We start from the raw sequence: 19,398 nt of genomic DNA on the forward strand, positions 1-19,398 counted from the left end.
TAGTGAAGTTGCGGGAATTTTGATTTGAAACTGAAAGACCCTGAAAGTGGTGGACTCTCTTTTTGGCAAAGCTTTTTCTTCATTCAAAATACAAGGTTATCTGCAGAATTGAGAGGGAAGGACAATGGCGTCCACAAAGGATCAAACATGCAACGCTACCGATTCTCTGAAGAAAGGAAACTCAGATTTTCTCACCCCCGTTCATCCGGCGAAGAGAAGTCGACTCTCTGCGGCCACTCCCGCCCGGAACTCTCCCGCTAACACGATACAGATCCCCGCCTCTCCGTTTATGAAGAAGCTGGGCTGGGGAACTGGTGTGTCAGTTTATTTGCTGGAAAGGTAGGTTTATTTTTATGCCTAGTCTACGTAGTTTTAATTAATGAAATCAAACTGCCGAGGGTTTAATTCTAATAATGAATAATCTTTAATTTTGGTTCAGTTCTTTTTTATATATTTTTATGAATTAGGCCTAGGCCTAATTAGACAAAAATCGATGAGCCCCGTCGGGGAAATTTTGCATTGTTAACCCCCTAATGGCGGCTGCACAATCGCGAGCCGTCTGTGTACTAGGACTCAGGAGAAATATTTTTTAAAAATTAAAAATGTTGAAAAACTCCTTGAAACAGATGGCTGCCAGCTGTCAACATGGTCAAGGGATAAACATGATAAACTTCCCAGAAGATGGCCTAATGTAAGTTTCTTCTTGTTCAGTGCTTGATAAGCATTGGAAAAACATTGCCTATGGCTATGACGATTTTGAGTTATTTATATTTTTATTTCGGTGTGTTTTTCATGGAATATTTTGCTGTCTACTATATACCCCTGTCACCTAACTTACAGCCACGTCCCTGCCAATGCAAGTACCTAGGCCTAGTGCTTCTAATTTTGTCTGAAGTTTTCAGAGCAGCAATATTGCTAAAAGTTCTACTTTTGTTACATGTAGGCCCTAAGTGTGTTTAAAAATAATTGCCCAATAAGTTTGAGGTAGATCTAAAAATAAAATGTAAACAAGGTGTTGATCTATTTCACATTGATCTGTATGTCTCAAAACATAAAATGAGATTCTGTAGCACTTTCAGTTTTAAGTAATAAGAAAATAATAGCAAAAAGATGACTTTGCTGTGTTATGTGTATGCCCAATATAATTCCCACATAATCGCTTCCAACATGTCTGGTGCAAATTGTTCATAGTGATATTAACTGGTTTTGCCTTTGCTATTAAAAGGAATTATGGAGACTTCCAAAAAGTACCTGTAAGCAGTTCAGAATATAATCACTCACTATACATGTACTTCCGTACTTTACATTTAAGGGCAAGTCCAAGAAAAGGTCACCCTAGAAGGCAAAATTTCATCTTTAATTTAAGAAGTTATCTTTGGTGGGGTAAGAAAGCCCAAATGTTGAATTTTAAAATTTCATTAAGAAAAAATTGATAATATGCATATTTACAATGTATGCTAACTTGGGGCACCTAATTTGCATAATTGGTAAAATGGGCGTTACGTATGGGACAATTATAAAAACTCATAGAAAATGAAAACAAAACTTCTGAGATTTAGTTATAGGTGGGACATGGACCCCCTAACATCTTATTACTTTTTGGGGAAAAAAGTGGTAACATCTAATTAATTATGCAAATTAGGTCTTGTCCAAAAATGGAATGTCCCCTATGTAACATTCTGCGGATGTTTTTGTCTCACCTGCATAGCAGAGTGAGACTATAGGCGCCGCTTTTCCGACGGCGGCGGCGTCAACATCAAATCTTAACCTGAGGTTAAGTTTTTGAAATGACATCATAACTTAGAAAGTATATGGACCTAGTTCATTAAACTTGGCCATAAGATTAATCAAGTATTACTGAACATCCTAGTAGAGTTTCATCACATGACCAAGGTCAAAGGTCATTTAGGGTCAATGAACTTAGACCATGTTGGGGGAATCAACATCAAAATCTTAACCTGAGGTTAAGTTTTTGAAATGTCATCATAACTTAGAAAATATATGGACCTAGTTCATGAAACTTGGACATAAGGTTAATCAAGTATCACTGAACATCCTGCATGAGTTTCATGTCACATGACCAAGGTCAAAGGTCATTTAGGGTCAATGAACTTTGGCCGATTTGGGGGTATCTGTTGAATTACAATAAAAACTTTAAAAGTTTTTTGATCTGATTCATGAAACTTGGACATAATAGTAATCAAGTATCACTGAACATCCTGTGCAAGTTTCAGGTCACATGATCAAGGTCAAAGGCCATTTAAGGTCAATGAACTTTGGCCGAATTGGGGGTATTTGTTGAATTACCATCATAACTTTGAAAGTATGTTGGTCTAGTTCATAAATCTTGGACATAAGAGTAATCAAGTATCACTGAACATCCTGTGCGCATTTTAGGTCACATGACCAAGGTCAAAGGTCAATGAACTTTGGCCATATTGGGGGTATTTGTTGAATTACCATCATAACTTTGCAAGTTTATTGATCTGACATTTGAAACTTGGACATACATGTAAAGAGTAATCAAGTATCATTGAATATCCTGTGCAAGTTTCAGGTCACATGATCAAGGTCAAAAGTCATGTGAGGTCAATGAATTTTGGCCACATTGGGGGTATTTGTTGAATTACCATCCTATCTCTGTAAGTCTATTGGTCTAGTTCGTAAAATGTGGAAAAAAGAGTAACCAAGTGTCACTGAACATCTTGTGCGAGTTATAGTAGTTTTCAAAGTCAGCAATGCTGCTATGTTGAATCGCGTGATGCAGGTGAGACGGCCAGAGGCATTCCACTTGTTTTAAGTTATTTCTCATAATACAATACTTGTATTGTTGCATCTCTGCTAAGTTCTAATTTATTAAGTATGAAAATGTTATACCACAAAAAGTTTCAAAAATAGAGTTTACTTTTTAATTAAAAGTTAATTAAGAAATTGTTACGTGTGGGACAACATGTTACGTATGGGACATTTACACACAATGTCAATGAGGAGATTTGTCTACAAAGTGAATGGAGAAAACATATTTCTAGAGTGCTCTAAAAAATTATTATTTACCTTTTCTTTAGTTTTTAAAGACTGATTTGTTATGAATACTGATAAATTAAAATAATCGAAGCGAAAGAATTGTGAAAATGGAAAAATATGAAAAAAATAAAAAACAATAGAAATGCATAAGAAAATCATGAAACCTTGAAAAACAAGAAAAAAATTGTTGAAATGGCTAATTTCCCTTTCAATCATATCAAATATGTCTCAATAGAACATTTTAAAAGAAAGAAACTCTTGTTATTTCCATATTTTAAATTATTTCAATTTTGTGAATTATAGGGAAAATTGTGTACGTTCTCTATGGGGACAAAATGTCCCATACGTAACATGTCATTAATTTGTTTAATCAGAGTCTGTAATTAGAAAGATTTGGCTTATGGCGTGAAACTTGCCTTAGATATACTAGAGTATTGTGACTTCTATCAAATGAAATACTTTCAGAGAATTCTCAACTTGAAAAAAATGTTTTAAAAATTGTCTTTTTTCTGCGTCCCATAAGTAACGGCACATCTTTTCTCTCTAAAAGGTCAAGGTTGAGGTCATATGTCAAGGTTGAGGTCATATAAATGCCTATTATAGTTATTATTATTATATGTCACCATTTTTTGCATGATTATTCTTCTCCTAGATGTCTACCATCATGAGGGAATTCAATCTAATCAAAGTCATTTAACACTATTTCTCAGGTCATTAAACTTCTGAAATGTCCCATACGTAACGCGTGCGAATTCTTGGACTAGCCCTTAACAAAAGATCTGGTGCAGGTATTTTAATGCTAAAAGCAGTTCAGGTTTTTGTTCAACATTTTTCTTTCTGTTTCAGGAGCCCAAAGCCTGATGGGAGCGGACGTTCACCCTGGGCAGTTAAGAAAGTACGCAGCAAGTATAAAAAAGATAGAGGACTGGTAGATGTAGAAGGCAGGCTTAAAAAGGAGGCAGTTATTCTAAAGGTAGGCTGTACATGTAGATGCATAATAATAGGCATTTATATAGTGTCATCTATCTAGAAATATTCTATTCCGACGCACGATGTTATTATTATTACCCGCGCTTTAGCTCAAGCTGCCTTTCAGCGCTTATGCATTCAAGGAATTAATCCGGCTGGGTCCCCATTCACCTCAATTGGGTTGAGTGCAGCACAATGTGGATAAATTTCTTGCTGAAGGAAATTACACCGTAGCTGGGATTCAAACCCACGACCCTCTGCAATAAAAAATGGGGAGTTAGGGAGATACAGGGAAATGCTAGGCTATGCTTAAAATTATTATTTCCCTATATCCCCTATCATTTCCCATTTTAGTCGAAAATTGTTGAGGCGGTATTTATAGAATTACACCAGTATGTCCAATCCTGGCCAACCTTTACTTAAATGGTAAGGTACCTCAAGGCAAGTTTTCATGCATCTGATCTACGACGATGCCTTCTTTTGAAAGGCTTGTAATTGAATGAAATTCAACTTGATTAGTGGTATACCATCTACAATGTACATGTAGACGAGTGAGAACCATAATGTGCTGTGGTGCCAAGTTTGCAATCCCTGGAGCCCAATCTGGATAGTGAATACATGACTTCTTTCTTGGTCTGGCATTACTGTGGTATTATTAAATGATCAAAAAAGCTTGTTTATTCAAATTGTTCATACAATTTGTATGATGTAGCATTTTAATTTTTTTTTCTAACATTCATTGCTATTGTGTGATATCATGCTGTTACAGAAAATGGACCACCCTAACATTGTGGAATTCCGAGCTCTGAGCAAGTCTGCGGATGGATCGCTGTGTCTGTCAATGGAGAATGGCCAGCAGTCATTAATGGATATGATTGAAAAACGCAATGACATGGGGAAAGGTAACTTGAAGCAGAGGCTACACAACAAATTTGAAAAGAATGGTGGGGAATGGAGGGTGGGGAAAGGGCTGAACACTGATAAAATCACAATTTTAATGGTCATTTTCATGATTTTGTGCATGATCATACTAAAACATGCCCAGCTTTAAAAGTCTTTAACAAAAGAATAACTGATCTCTTTTACAGTTTTTATAAAGGAAGTGAAAATTCAGATCTGGGGTTAATGCTACTGGACCTGGCTCATAGTCTGCATGGTATGGTGGAGAGTTGCCCCTTAGATATTATTTAAAGATATTTTTTAAAATGACAAAATGCAGTGTTGTTGTATTTTTTTCCCTATGATGAAATGTGAGGATCAATCATGAAGACCTGTGGGATTCCTACAACAAGAGAGACATGACTCTGATGGGAGGGGGGGATGCCCCTAGACATTAAGATACAAATATTGCTGGAAATGTGATGATTAACATACTCTCCATACTAGTATCTAATTGTTTTGTCTATTCTAAAATGTGAGGATTAATGATCAGAATATTCTTGTGGGGTTCTTGCCAGAAAGACACACCTTTGATTTCAGTTGTGTATCTAAAAAATGTAGCACTGATTCGTGCAGTCGTCAGTAATGCATTTATTGCCCTTACCTATGTCACTTTCAGGTCCATTCCCAGCTGTTCAGATCTACAAAGTAGCCCTGTCCCTAGCATCAGCCCTCAGTTATCTTCACAATGGCCTCAAGTACCTACATGGTGATCTGAAGAGCGGCAATGTCCTCGTCAAGGGTGACTTTGAGACTGTGAAGCTCTGTGATTTTGGAGTAGCCCTCAAACTCAGAGATGACCTGAACGGCCTGGAGGTATGTATTCAACACGGCCATTATGTATCTGCTGTATGTGTTATCTTCTGCAGTTTCTGCAATATTCACCAAACATAGGCCAGAGGTAGTACATGTAGTAGCAGGTGTTCTAGTAGTAGAGGTAGTAGTAGTAATATAAAGTAGTCATGGGCAGCACTGGTATGTCGGTAATATGGTAAAGACAACCTAAACCTAATCCCCCCCTCCCCGGCCCCAATTGTACAGGGGTATACATGTATATTAACCCATTCAGCACCTCGTTTATTAAAACTATTTCCTTTTTTCCTTTTCTTCCACTTTTCCCCATTACTCTCCCCTTGCCCCCCCCCCTTTCAAACCCTTTTCACTACCTTAAAAAATGATAATAGAAGAGTTATTGCCCCCTTGTGCCCCCCCCCCCTTTGTATTACTGAGCAAGGTAATAGAAATGCTGTTGTAGCAGTAAGTTACAACAGCATTTCTGTTTTTGGTCTGTCTTGTATTGTTGATAATCATGATAATCAACTGTTGGTTTCCTTGTATGCTCTGACATTCACAGAATCCTACAGATGACTACATTGGCTCTCAGCCCTGGAATGCAATGGAAGTTCACATCGGTGGTGAAATCACCCATAAGACAGACATGTTCTCATACGGCCTCGTTATCTGGGAGATGATGTCCCTCCAAGCACCCCATCTGGATCTTCTCTGTAAGTAATTTTTTTTCTGTTCGTGTGAATGAATAATTTTCCCTAAAATAATGGTAATGATGATAATAGGCATTTATATTGTGCAATTTATCTTTAAAATGAATTATTACGAGGCACGTATTATTATTACCCCAGCTTTAGCTAAAGCAGCCTTCCAGTGCTCATTCCTTTTGAAGGAATTAACCCTGCTGGGTACCCATTCACCTCACCTGGGTAGAGTGCAGCACAGTGTGGGTAAATTTCTTGCTAAAGGAACACATATCATGGCTGGGATTTGAACCCATGTCCCTCTGATTGAGAGACGAGAGTTGTAACCACTTGACCACGATGCCCCCACAAAATGCAATTCTCCACAGGGTGTATTTGCCCTGAAAATTGCGAGAAAGGGAGACAGAAAGGAAATTTGATACAAAGATGGATTAACCAAGAAGGATTTAACCTTCTGGCGCATATACATATGTAGACTACTAGTAATAAAGAAATGTAGTATATATATATATCTCTGTAGAAATACATACCCAAGTGTTTGGTACTACAAAATCGTAAAGTAGCTTTAAAAACGGATATACCGAAGCTTTTCGACGTGCAATCATCAAAGTAAAATTGTGTGAATGACTAGAACCCCAACAATATAAAGTAGAACCGAGAGACAATGGACGCTTAACGGCGAGCTCGTTTATCAACAATTTCACCAATTTTCTGCATATTACATTCTAATTTTGCTTATCTACATGTATCAATCAATCTTTGTTGCCCAAAGCCTCACAGAAAATACGCAACTAATGTGTAAATTTTAAAATCTGCCTACCCTATAATTCCTAAGGGGAGCATGCTGAACAAGGTTCCTTTGTTTGATTAAAAGACCATATATTCTGAGGAGATATTGGCTGAAAACAAAATGTAAATGATTGCCAGGGTTTGGGGCACCTCCATGGTGTCTAGGCCTAATAGTGTCACAGTTTCAAATGGTTTTGATGCTACATGATGGGTCATGACATTTACTTTGTGTAATTTTGACTCACTGAGCTAGTTATCATGCAATTCTTCCAGTTTAGTACTGGAAGAAGAAACTTAAACACATAGTTTGGAAAGATGTCTTTAGTCTTACTCAAGTTTTGAGCTCAGTTATGAAGCACAGATGACCTGCCAAAATGCATTGAAATCTTTGAATATTATTTAATTTGTATATCAATCCATTCTTGATCATAAATTTGTATTGAACTTCTCGACGAATTGGATCATCCTTTGAATAAACTTTCCACCTTGTTCTCCAGTGGAATAGTAAATATAATCATTAACGATAAGTTTCAGAGATTGGTTCGTAATATGACAACCATGCTTATTCGACGATTGGCTCATTAGTCATTAGCATTTCGTTAAGTTTCCCTAACTGATCCCTGAAATTTTTCTTAGCAAATCGTTTCTCAATTTTTATCGTTTTTAATCTGCCATACATGAATGATTTCCTCAGCTGTTGGTCAAAATTAAAGATGAGATTACACTCCTAACATAAGTATCAAATTCATGATAAATATGTTTTAAATCTCTGAAAACGGGTTTCCTTTGTGGGACGTACTGTATTTAGAATCTTGTTTTGTTGTTTAATTGGTGCAGATAGTGGAGATGACAGCGAGTATGACGATGACGAGACCAGCTTTGATGAGTCCGAGTTTGAGGCAGCCCTCGGGACCAGGCCCCCACTTCCCAAGGAGAACCTGGGGCCCGAGTTCCAGTCCCTCATTGAGCTCTTCTGTGCCTGTACCGACGAGGATCCCGCCAAGAGACCAAGCGCTAAGATGGCTCTTTCTGCTTTGGAGGACGTGAAGCTTTAACCGGATAACCCAGGTACCTTTGAAGGAATACAGAGTTTGACAGACTCCAGGGCCCCGTCTTACAAAGAGTTGCAATTGATCCAATTAACCACAACTATGGAAAGCCAGCAACGTCAACATCTATTATGCATGTTTGTTCAAAATATCTTCTAACTATGATGTACAGTATAGTCATACATTCATTGTTTTCTTGAAGGTTTAGTGTGCTTGTCTTTGTTTCCAAAGGACAGTGTGCAAATTTCCTGTAGAAAAAATTATGGCATTGATGGATTCCCATATAGTTGAGATTGATTGCATCAACCTTATCTCTTTGTAAGTCGGGACCCTGCTAAGTTTTAACCTGGTGCCAACTAGAACCGGGTGATACCTGTACAAAGTATATTAGAATTACAGAATTCAGTATTCAATGGGTTAACAGGGTCATATGTAGCAGGACAATTCCATATTTACCTGCAACTTTGCCCAAGTCAAAACTTTTGGAACCACAGATATCTGTTCAGCTTTAAACAGGTATGAAACACATGTTTTGCAAGATCAGTGTCCCATAACACAAAGGCTAGTGATTAATCCCATGCTTGATTTTCACGATTAATAGTACACTATAGTAAATGCCATTGATGGTACAAAGATGTTCTACGATGATTGCCGAGCTTTGTGTTATCAGCCCCAGGAAGAAACATCGGGGTTGTATTAATGATTCACTAAATTTTGGGTCGAGTCAAGTCATTTGAAGGTTCGAGTCATGTCAAGTCGAGTCAAGCTGCTGTACAAATGTCATGGGAAGCGTGTCGTGGAATACTGCTGGAGTCACTGGTAGGTAACTACTAGAGTCATGACGCGATCACAACTCTGCGAAAAGTTGCTAAGACTCGGGCGAATGTGTGTGGAAGGTCGTCCATTTCTCTGTATGTGGGATCTTCCTTTCATTGTTCAAGTTGAAATGCTCTCTTCTGATCATAACTTGATCAGTTCATGATGGGAAGTGAGCAGGGGAAAAAATGGGTTCAGGCATAGAAAAAGGTTGAGGAATTTATGGGATTTGCCTGAAGGATGATGATGATGCTGCTTCTGATGATGCTGATGCTGCTGCTGCTTCTGATGATGATGATGATGCTGCTGATGCTGATATTTTGATGCTGCTCCTGCTTCTGATGATGATGATGCTGCTGCTGCTTCTGATGATGATGATGATGCTGCTGCTTCTGATATTATGATGCTGGTGCTGCTTCTGATGATGATGATTATGATCATGCTGATGATAATGACGACTATAAAGAAGATGACAATAATGATATCTGAACCGTGACTTTGCCATACTGATATATTTTGTGTTGAGTAAATTCATTAGACAAAAAATCTTTATTTATCTCTAGAACGCTTTATTCATGTATTGAAATTTAATACATTTGGTATGACATTCATAGTAATGATGTATGGTCTTTTAATTTTTATGCTGAAACATAACTAGGATTCCATTTCCAAAAGTCTTGTAACATTTAGAGAACATTGAATTTGTCCATTGAGATACTTGCTAAAATTGAAAGTTGTAAAGGTACAATCTGGTTCTGATATTTGAGGAAATTATTGGTGAAGTTTGAATATGAATAAATGCCAGTTGTGGTAACGACCTCAAAATGAGTTCAAACAGAATGAAATGACCACCCAAGTGTTTGTGTATGAAAAAAACGGGCCCATTGAGTAAAACTGACTTGCTTCACTGATAAAAGCTTTACGTAAAACCACCTTGCTTTTGCTGTTCTGTTGCCTTCAGGATGTGGGAATCAGTTGCTTTAGCCGACATCAATCAATTGTGTCAAATTTTCAAGTAGATATTGCAACGATAAATTTGCAAATTTATGCGTTTTCTCAAATTACCCCTCACCAAGATAAATAAATGCCAGTAGTGGTAACGACCTCAAAAAAGAGTTCAAACAGAAAGAATGTAATGAACACCCAAGTGCTGGTGTATGAAAAAAATATGTTCCTTTTCAGGCCCATTGAGTAAAACAGGCATCCCTGATAAAAGTTGTGCGTAACTCACAAACAGCTTTATGTAAAACCACCTTGCTTTTGCTGTTCTGTTGCCTCCAGGATGGGGGAATCATCTGCTTTAGCCGACATTAATCAATCATGTCAAATTTTCAACTACATGTAGATTTAGCAATTGATAAATTTTCAAATACGTTTCTCAAGTTACCCTCACCACCTCAAGCCTTCCACTACTCACATCTGGGCCTCGTCTTACAAAGAGTTGCAATTGATCAGATCAATCACAACTATGGAAAGCCAGCAACGTCAAAATCCAAAATGCATGTTTGTTCAAGATATTTCCTACATACATGTGTGTTGTATATTCAAACATTCACTGCTTTCTTGAAAATTCTGTATGCTTCTCTTTGTTTACAAAGGATATTGTGTAAGTTTACTGTATTAAAAAGATATGACATTGATTGATTTCCATACAGTTAAGGCTGATCAGTTCAATCGTAACTCTTTGTAAGACAGGGCCCTGACCAGACTATGGATAATTGCACACAAGTGTATTTAATTGTCATGGGAATTGCAGACGATGTTGCAGATTAGTGTAAAATAAGTGTACATATTTGCAATAATTGTACTATATATCAGGGCCCTGTTGCATAAAAGTTACCATTATGGTAACTTTGCCATCCAACTGTAACTACCATGGTAACGATGCTCAACAGCCAATCAGAATCAAGGATTCCATTTAAGATACCATTGGCTGGCAGACTTACTTTCATTTTTATGCAATGCCGCCCTCCCCTCCTGGTAGATGTGGTATGTATTCTTTTACTAATATTGTAGATATGTACAGAATTTGTAAGATTTAAAGTTGTATTTTTATTATCATTATACTAGATCATTTACCTTTACCTCAGTAGGCCTTCAAGGTTTCGCTGTATTGGGGAGATTATGCACTTAAACAGATTTCTTGTAATTAGCTGGAATGAAACAAATTTGTAAATAAAAAAAAGACAAAAAATTATGTGCCTTCTTTGTATTTTTGTGTGTCCTTTTGATTCTTATCATAATTAACCTTTACATAATATTATTTGTGATATTCTTAGATATGCAGTTAAATGAATAATGATAGTTTAACCCTATCTAGGCTGGGGGGGGGCCTCGGAGGCCCCCCTCAACGAATCGCGCGATATATTTGCCGTGCAAAATTTTTTGATCGCGCCGCTCGCTGACTTTTACTTTCAATTATTGCGCAACTTTTGAGACCAATTTTGCATCACCCGGGTATGTGGTTCCGAAATTACGCAACATTATGTAAGTGCATGTCAGACCGAAAATTGCTCAAAAACGTGATTTCGTGTACAAAGTCAATGCAAATTGTGTTTTCAACCAAAATTCATAAATGTATGATTATTTTTAGTTTTTCTAGTCTAAATGTATTCATTTTATGCTTTTTATGATCACAGAAGAGTCCCCAACAAATTTCATTGAAAAAACAATGGAAAGCAAAAGGTAAAAAAACAAAGAAATACATAAGAAATTGCAAAAAAATATAATACATAAGAAAATGATTTGATATCACAATTTTTTTCATGTACACTTCTAAAGGACACCACAAAGAGTTTCTGTACCAAAAATTAGTACATTTGGAGCTTTATTTAGGGAGTTAGAGGGAAAAGTATGATTTCGCATACTAATTACGCATAAATTAGCATAATCACTTAATAGCGATTCGCATGAAATAAATTACTATACAATCTTGTAGATTATGCCCAAGGCAACCCGCGTGCCAAATTTCGGCGCGATCGACGGCCGAGATCCTAGGGGGGGGGGGGAGGCTGGGAGGCCCCCCCTGCCATAGGAACTCCAAAAATACCCCGGCCTAGATAGGGTTAACCTATGGTTTGATTTGATTTTATTGACTTCCGTTTCACAACATAAGAATGATAAATATTACATGACAAGGTCGAAAATACTGCAAAACATAATAAAATATATATAACATAATCTTAGACTTAAGGTTTAACAATTGGTAGCCAAATTTCGACAAAATATTGATAATTCAGGCACTTTTTAACACAAAGGTATGAATATGAAATCAGGAAATGATATTTTTACTATTATCGTCTGAGACTACATCTCCAGTGATTAATATTGTTATTATTGACAAATATTGCTATTAGTTTTTTAGGTTTATTATTTATAGACATTCCATGCATTAATTGTTTACCCCCCCCCCCCAACAAACAAAGTTTGAATGGGTAATACTCGGTGTACAGCCGGGTGTGCGATCCATGTCAAATGTGAATCAAACTACTTACTCATTTTTTGTCCAGTGCTCATGACATTTGCTACAAACATTTGTCCTGGGTTACGTGTAATGCCCATTTTCCCAGTGTATTGGAACAGCGTGGGGTGTGGGTACTAATCAAGGTCTGTGATATTTCTAGTTTAAATTTCAATTGAGCCTATAGTCTTGGTGAATTCCTCAAAGTGCAGTGGATGTCCCCATTCCAATTATGTATTTACGAGATCATATAAATGCCCTAAAACATGCCCGATCTTCTTTATCTTCACAGACTTCATGAAAAAAAGAAAGAATAGCACAGCAGCATGACAGGCATGACAATCACGAATGTTGTTCAGGACGGCGAAGGGGGGAGGGTGTCAAATTTGAATTCCAAGTTGGTTTACTGAAGAGCAACTTGGTAATAAAATGTTTTTTTAAGGGGTGAAAATTTAAATTGAATTTAACAAGTAACCAGAAACAATGATAACGTGAATAATGAAAGTTTTTTTTTAAAGTGATCACTAAATCTTTGGAAATCTGTAATAATAGTCCATTGTGATTCAGGTCCTTCAGGATCAACCCGCCTTATTGTATATGCACCAATATTAATGTGTCATGATATCGATGCAGTTTTCTCTTAATAGAGGCGCAATTTCCTCATAAAACTACTAAATAGTCATTTTATATAGGGTTTTGTTATTTAGCATCATAAAAGTTAAAGCAGGGGCTGCAGAATGGTTTTGAAGGTGGGGCTTACCGCGCAAAAATTCACAATCAGATGGTCATTTCTACGTTTTTGTACACATCCCCCCCCTGTTTCTGCGGCCCTCGAAAGGATCATGATTTGAAGCAAACCTGCTGACAAATAGATTATTCCATCTTACGTGTTTGGAATTTGTCCCAATCCTAGAGTGGTCACAGAGACGTTGACTTGTCAGCCAATATGAAATTCTATGCTTTCAATATGATTCACTTCATCTTTAATATTGTTCGAAAGCTTTTGTTCAAAACTGTGAGCATCATTTTATGATTCTTAAGTCTTTCTGAAAAACTTCGATTATACATACATGTATAGAGTCATTGAGCCAAGAAAAAAGCAAGCATGAAAAAAAAGGATCTTCGCCCCTGGATCTGCCCCGCAGCACCCCTCGGAAATGACATATTCAAAATCATGTTAACAGAGATGGTGGTATACTGGGGAACGTTTCATGGAAGGAGTTGTCGGACGTTTAATCCGACAAGTCGACAAGTCCCATTTTATCCGACAGCTACCACGGTAACACTGCTTCTTAGCCAATCAACATCAAAGAAAGTTGTCGTTGACGACCTTTCGGGAAAAAAATTGATGAAACGCTCCCCACGTTTCTGCATCTGATGATTTTCTACCCTAGCATTTAACTTCCCCCTTCTTATTGTACATCGTATGGGCTTTGATGTGTTCTGACTTCTTTTCAGGATCATTGAGTAAAACTAACTTACTAAAAGTAACCTTTTTAATATCCCTGATCATACTGCTTGAAGTCCGAGTTTAAACGTACCCTTTAAAAGCCACTTTGTGGGAATTTGGCGAATGTCAAGTTTTTTTATTACTTTAATCATTGTGGTTGCAATATTTTCAGGACATTTTCGGAAGTGCACTTAAATTTCGCAATTTCCTCCTCTCTGAAACATAACAGGAAGAAACCATTTCGCAATAATCTCTTCCACCCCCCCCCCCCGTTTCCTGTAAAACTGTTTAAGAATATAAAAGGTTCTTCGATCGTCAAGGTTGCAGTTTAGTTGTTTACAGTTCCAGAGCTATCTACTTATCTTTTCAAAGTTATTCAATATGTATTCTGATACGGATCCCTCTGATAATCTTAGAGAGCTTTATGCCTTGAGTTATGGATTAGGCGCAACCGACAGCTAGACCAATCAAAGAGATATTTTTTTTTCAATTCTGTATCACAAAGGAGTACTTGTTCAATGTCAAAACGTGAGTATCATATTTCATTTTTTTTTCATATTGTTTAAAGAAATGAGACCCGGGGTGGGGGCACTTCCATTGACGAGTGGATACCATGCGCGACCATGGGGTCTCGAAAAGCACCCTAAACACGTATTTTCCATTTTCTGAAAATGCACACCTTAACAAGTAATGGCGTGTGAAACCCTACCCTTAACAAGTATTGGAAACAAACGATACGCTTTGCAAGTTCCCTGAATTGATCCCCTAAACAAGTACTGCGATATTTTTATTGTTATGTCACGGACGTCGGTCGTCGGTTTTACTTTCACCTACATAATTGGGTTTAGTACAGCCCCCCCCCCGGGGGGGGGGGGCACTTACATTGACGAGTGGATACCATGCGCGACCAAAAAAACACGTAAAAAGGATGTCCTTTTCACGATAGGGCACGTTACGTACGTAACGTGATAAGGGTGTCAAAAACACAAAAATAATGAAAAAAAGGTATCTATTTTGCTAGAAAAATTACGTATTTAGGGTCGAATTTGAGGGGATGATAAAACAAAATTCAAATGTTTTATAAAGGATGTCCTTTTGCCCCAACACTACGTGTTTAGAGTCCTATTTGCGCGAGGTGTAGAAGGTGGGGTCGTACTAAACCAAATAAGGTAAAGCCGACGACCGAAGGACCCGTAACAATAAAACATTCCTGTACTTGTTTAGGGGTTCATTTCAGGGAATATTTGCCGAGAGTATCGTTTTGTTTCCAATACCGTGACTTGTTAAGGGTAGGGTTTCACACGCCAATACTTGTTAAGGGGTGCATTTTCAGAATATGGAAATTACGTGTTTAGGGTGCTTTTCGAGACCCCATGGTCGCGCATGGTATCCACTCGTGAATGGAAGTGCCCCCCCCCCGGGACACCCCCACCTCTCACATCTCGCGCAAATCGTACTCTATAAACACGTAGTGACTCTGGGGGTAAAAGTATATCCTTTATAAAACATTTTAGTCATAATTTTGTACACCCTCGCAAATTTGACTCAAAACACGTACCTTTCATAGCAAAAATAGATAACTTTTTTTCATTATTTTAGTGTTTTTACACCCCTATCACGTTACGTACGTAACGTGCCCTATCTTGAAAAAGACATCCTTTTTACGTGTTTTTTGGTATCCACTCGTCGTAGTAAGAGCCCCCCCCCCGGGAAATGAGAATAGAAATAGGTGTTTTAAACTGAGTGATGTAAAATCCATGGTTGGTAAAAAAAATTAAAATTCATGTAAAGCAAAATCTCCCAAATCTATTTTTCACACTCCTATTATAGCTTACTTAATTTACATGAAGAATTATCATTTGATAATACAACCTAGATCACTACGCTCGCTCGCTTAGGGGGAGAGCGGGGCGACACTGCTCCATTTGTCACGCTCTTCTATAAAACCGTCATTTTTTAGCAGGAAAATTGTGCTTTATGATGTATAAAGGTCTAGGTCTAGGTAATATCTACCTAGTACTATTTTGGGCAAGGACATGCACACGGTTTTGACAAAAACGGGCCATAAAGAAAATTTCGCTGCAGGGCAAACCTGCCCCACCCTGAGGCAAGTTTGCCCGTTGGGCGGGGTGAATTAGCACTTAGGGGGAAAGAGTGAACAAAATTATGGGTTCAAAGACACCAAACATTTTTTTTCATATTGGAACACCAACGACTATTATTTCGATAATGAATGAAAAGTTATATGATTTAGCACAAATACCGACATACCGTTTATGAGTTTATGAGGATATTTTTTAGGCCTTTATGTAGATGAAACTAGGGCAGGCCTATACCCCCGTCAAAATAGGAGCGATCTTGCCTCACGGGTTTCCAATTTCTCTTCTTTTCTTCACAAAATGTACAACCTATGTTTATGTCTCAACGGCATATTTCAGTAAGCAAAAATCACACCTTTCTAACAATAAAACTTATAATATGCATTCATGAGTGTCTATAGAAAAATAAAAGAAATTTAATATATATGCATTTTTTTTTTACAAAATGGCCTCGAAATCGATAAGCCGCCGTAATTTTCTGGAATTCCAAGCACATGACCTCTCGCCAAGGTATGGCAACCTTCGGGTTGGTTGACATTACATCACCAACAAAACTTGTATCCAATCACAGCAAAGGGGGAAATCATGTGGTGGGCGGATTCGCCCCGCTCTCCCCCACAAGTAACATGAGCGCATACATTCGTAATTCCGAAGCTTCGTTATTCCGAAGGTTCGGATATTCCGAAGGTTCGTTATTCCGAAGGTTCGTATTTCCGAAGGTTCGTAATTCCGAAGGTTCGTTCGTCCGAAAACGAAATGAGGTTCGTAATTCCAAAGGTTCGTTAGTCCGAAAATGAAGTGATGTTCGTAATTCCGAAGGTTCGTTAATCAGAAAAAGAAATGAGGTTCGTAATTCCGAAGGTTCGTTAGTCCGAAAACTAAATGATTAACTAACCTTATTTCGTTTTCGGACTAACGAACCTTATTTCGTTTTCGGATTAACGAACCTTCGGAACATCGAACCTTATTTCGTTTTCGGATTATCGAACCTTTGGAATAACGCCACAAATGTTCGGATTAACGAACCCTTTTACATTTTCGGATTAACGAACATCGAGGTATAGGCAATTTACGTGTTTCGGAATTACGAACCTTCGGAATTACGAAGTGTAACCAACATGAGTAATGAAAGTCTCAATGGAAAGATTACTCACACGATTTGATTTATAGTGAGACGTGTATCCTTTCCATGGTTCTTATCGTGGTACAAGGTCTGTCTCATCTTTATTGGTTGTGTTATTGAGATATATACTGTATGTACATGGCATTAACGAATTATGATCTGTAGTTTTGGCGGAATAATATAATCGAAACCTTTATTAAAAAGAAAAGGATTCCTCTTATCTCATCGGGCTTATTATAATATTTCTTTTCCATTTTCTGTTCTTTTTTTCCTCACCTTTTTCAGGTAGGACAGAACATTAATATTTCTTGCTGTGAGCCATTTCTACGTGGTCACGTGGACACTCTCGAATGCCTGTCATCACTTGGATTCGTTAAGGAAAGGATGTCGTAAACGCCATCATCAATCAACTGAACACATCTCTCCAAATGTCTGGTTCTCAGGCTATCAAAGTTCACCCCCCTTGAATCTTTAACGTACAAACTGTCTATTAACAAGTGACATCCATTTCAGAACATTTACATCTACGGACATGCACTATTTGTAGCATTTATGTTTGCATTTTGGAATGGCAATATATGCATTTCATTAAATAAAACACCATCTCTGTCATATTGAGAACGGATTACAGCAAGTAGGCCCTACTGGTATATGTCTGTCAACTGCATTTGTTCGATTGTTTTCTGTAACCGGAGTTGATGTGAACGATACCTCTGAATATGGAATCTTCAGAAAAGAGTTTGCTTTCAATATTTTGCGAGGAGTTAAAGTGCGCTCTCTGTCAAGATCAGCTTAAAAATCCGCGATTGCTCATATGTATCCACAGTTTCTGTGAGGATTGCCTAGAGACATATTACAAGAAAGAAAACTATAGCGTTGGAAAGATCGCATGTCCGGTCTGTGACGAAGACACCGTTTTATCCGATGCAGGAATATCCGGACTGAGGCGTGATTTTCGCGCCATCGGTCTGATGGAAAGAATGGCGAAAGATAAAGGAAAGATGCAGCAGCAGAAGGCGAAGAAAGGACTACAGCTGTGTGAGGTTTGTGGTCATGTGGAGCAAGCAGCAACTTCCTTCTACAACTGCCAAGAATGCAAGTTAGTTTTGTGCAATGAGTGTGGGACAGCACATAAACACCCTGTCCATTTAAGTACGCATCGTGTAGATGTCGCAAACAGCTTAGATCTGCTATATGCTGATGATCAAGATAACGGGATCTTCTGTAAGAAACATGACGGAAAGAAATTAGAACTGTTCTGCAAGTTGTGTCTCATACCGGTCTGTGATCTTTGTTCTATCAGAGACCATCGTGCACAGGAGAACCATGACTGTATCAAGGTTGAAGATTTTATCCCTGTGATGCGCAAAGAATTACAGTCACGATTGTCTAGACTGACTGAAGCATACAATACATGTGAGATCGCCATTCCTTTGATTAGGATCGAAGAAAAAACGGCCGAGGCACAGAGAGATGTCCTTGATACTGCAATACATTTTGGTGTGGAAAAATCGATAATGGATATGAAAACTTTGGAAATGGATCTGAAAGCTAGGAATAAAGCTTTCTTGGACTTACGGAATCAAACCTTTAGTCAGTGGACTGAGATAATCAAAGAAAGGGCTGGAAACATAGAGAAAATTCGACTGAAAGTAGAAAGAACACTTGAGGAGAATATGAAGTGCAATTTAATTGCTTCCATGCACAATGGCCTACTGGCATCTATAGATGGTTTTCTCTCACAGGCTCCTGAGTATTTTATCTGCAGAACAATGCAGAAAGTCATGGGGGAAAAAACAGCTTCATTTCAGATTGACAAACCAAGGGCCTGCATTCAAACCTATGTTTACGAACCTTGAAGTATGTGATAGAAAAGATATCTGTGTATCTGCTGCATTTGTTGACCGCATATTGGCGGTAACATTTACCCATGATAATAGAATAGCCATATTGGGTACCTTTAGTGGGCCTTCTATATCTGCAACTAAAAATGAATACTTCACCAAAGATTGGAGAGATAAATGGGTAATACCATCAAAGAAACTCTATGAAATTACGGGCTATTGCGCTATACAACAAACTACAGCCCCACGAGTGGCAACGAAATTCGGGATAGAAACAAGACTCGAGGAATACGATTCTAGTACCTCTATATCGAAATTTGCATCACTCTCAGACCTAAGATTT

At 37.9% G+C, this 19,398-nt stretch overlaps 2 protein-coding genes across 2 annotated transcripts; both read left to right on the top strand.

Annotated features, from left to right (window-relative positions):
* The first annotated feature begins 28 nt into the window (after nt 1-28).
* On the top strand, nt 29-9,253 carry LOC121429457 (lymphokine-activated killer T-cell-originated protein kinase-like). The gene is made up of 6 exons (XM_041626472.1): nt 29-339; nt 3,871-3,997; nt 4,763-4,895; nt 5,552-5,748; nt 6,287-6,437; nt 8,052-9,253. The coding sequence occupies exons 1-6, from the start codon at nt 125-127 to the stop codon at nt 8,267-8,269; spliced, it is 1,041 nt and encodes a 346-aa protein (XP_041482406.1). The 5' UTR covers nt 29-124; the 3' UTR covers nt 8,270-9,253.
* A 5,048-nt stretch (nt 9,254-14,301) lies between these two features.
* Nucleotides 14,302-19,083, top strand: LOC121430318 (E3 ubiquitin-protein ligase TRIM56-like). Its single transcript, XM_041627596.1, has 2 exons — nt 14,302-14,517; nt 17,497-19,083. Exon 2 carries the CDS (start codon nt 17,931-17,933, stop codon nt 19,068-19,070), a length of 1,140 nt encoding a protein of 379 aa, XP_041483530.1. The 5' UTR covers nt 14,302-14,517; nt 17,497-17,930; the 3' UTR covers nt 19,071-19,083.
* The last annotated feature ends 315 nt before the right edge of the window (nt 19,084-19,398 follow it).

This window comes from Lytechinus variegatus, chromosome 16, assembly GCF_018143015.1.
Source record: "Lytechinus variegatus isolate NC3 chromosome 16, Lvar_3.0, whole genome shotgun sequence".
In the NCBI taxonomy this organism is placed as follows: Eukaryota; Metazoa; Echinodermata; class Echinoidea; order Temnopleuroida; family Toxopneustidae; genus Lytechinus; species Lytechinus variegatus.

Bases quoted from the DNA above. Each gene is read 5' to 3' on its own strand.
- LOC121429457 (XM_041626472.1), top strand. From the start codon at position 125: ATGGCGTCCACAAAGGATCAAACATGCAACGCTACCGATTCTCTGAAG. The intron at 4,896-5,551 runs GTAACTTGAAGC...TGTCACTTTCAG, and splicing joins ACGCAATGACATGGGGAAAG to GTCCATTCCCAGCTGTTCAG. The intron at 6,438-8,051 runs GTAAGTAATTTT...TAATTGGTGCAG, and splicing joins ACCCCATCTGGATCTTCTCT to ATAGTGGAGATGACAGCGAG.
- LOC121430318 (XM_041627596.1), top strand. From the start codon at position 17,931: ATGGAATCTTCAGAAAAGAGTTTGCTTTCAATATTTTGCGAGGAGTTA.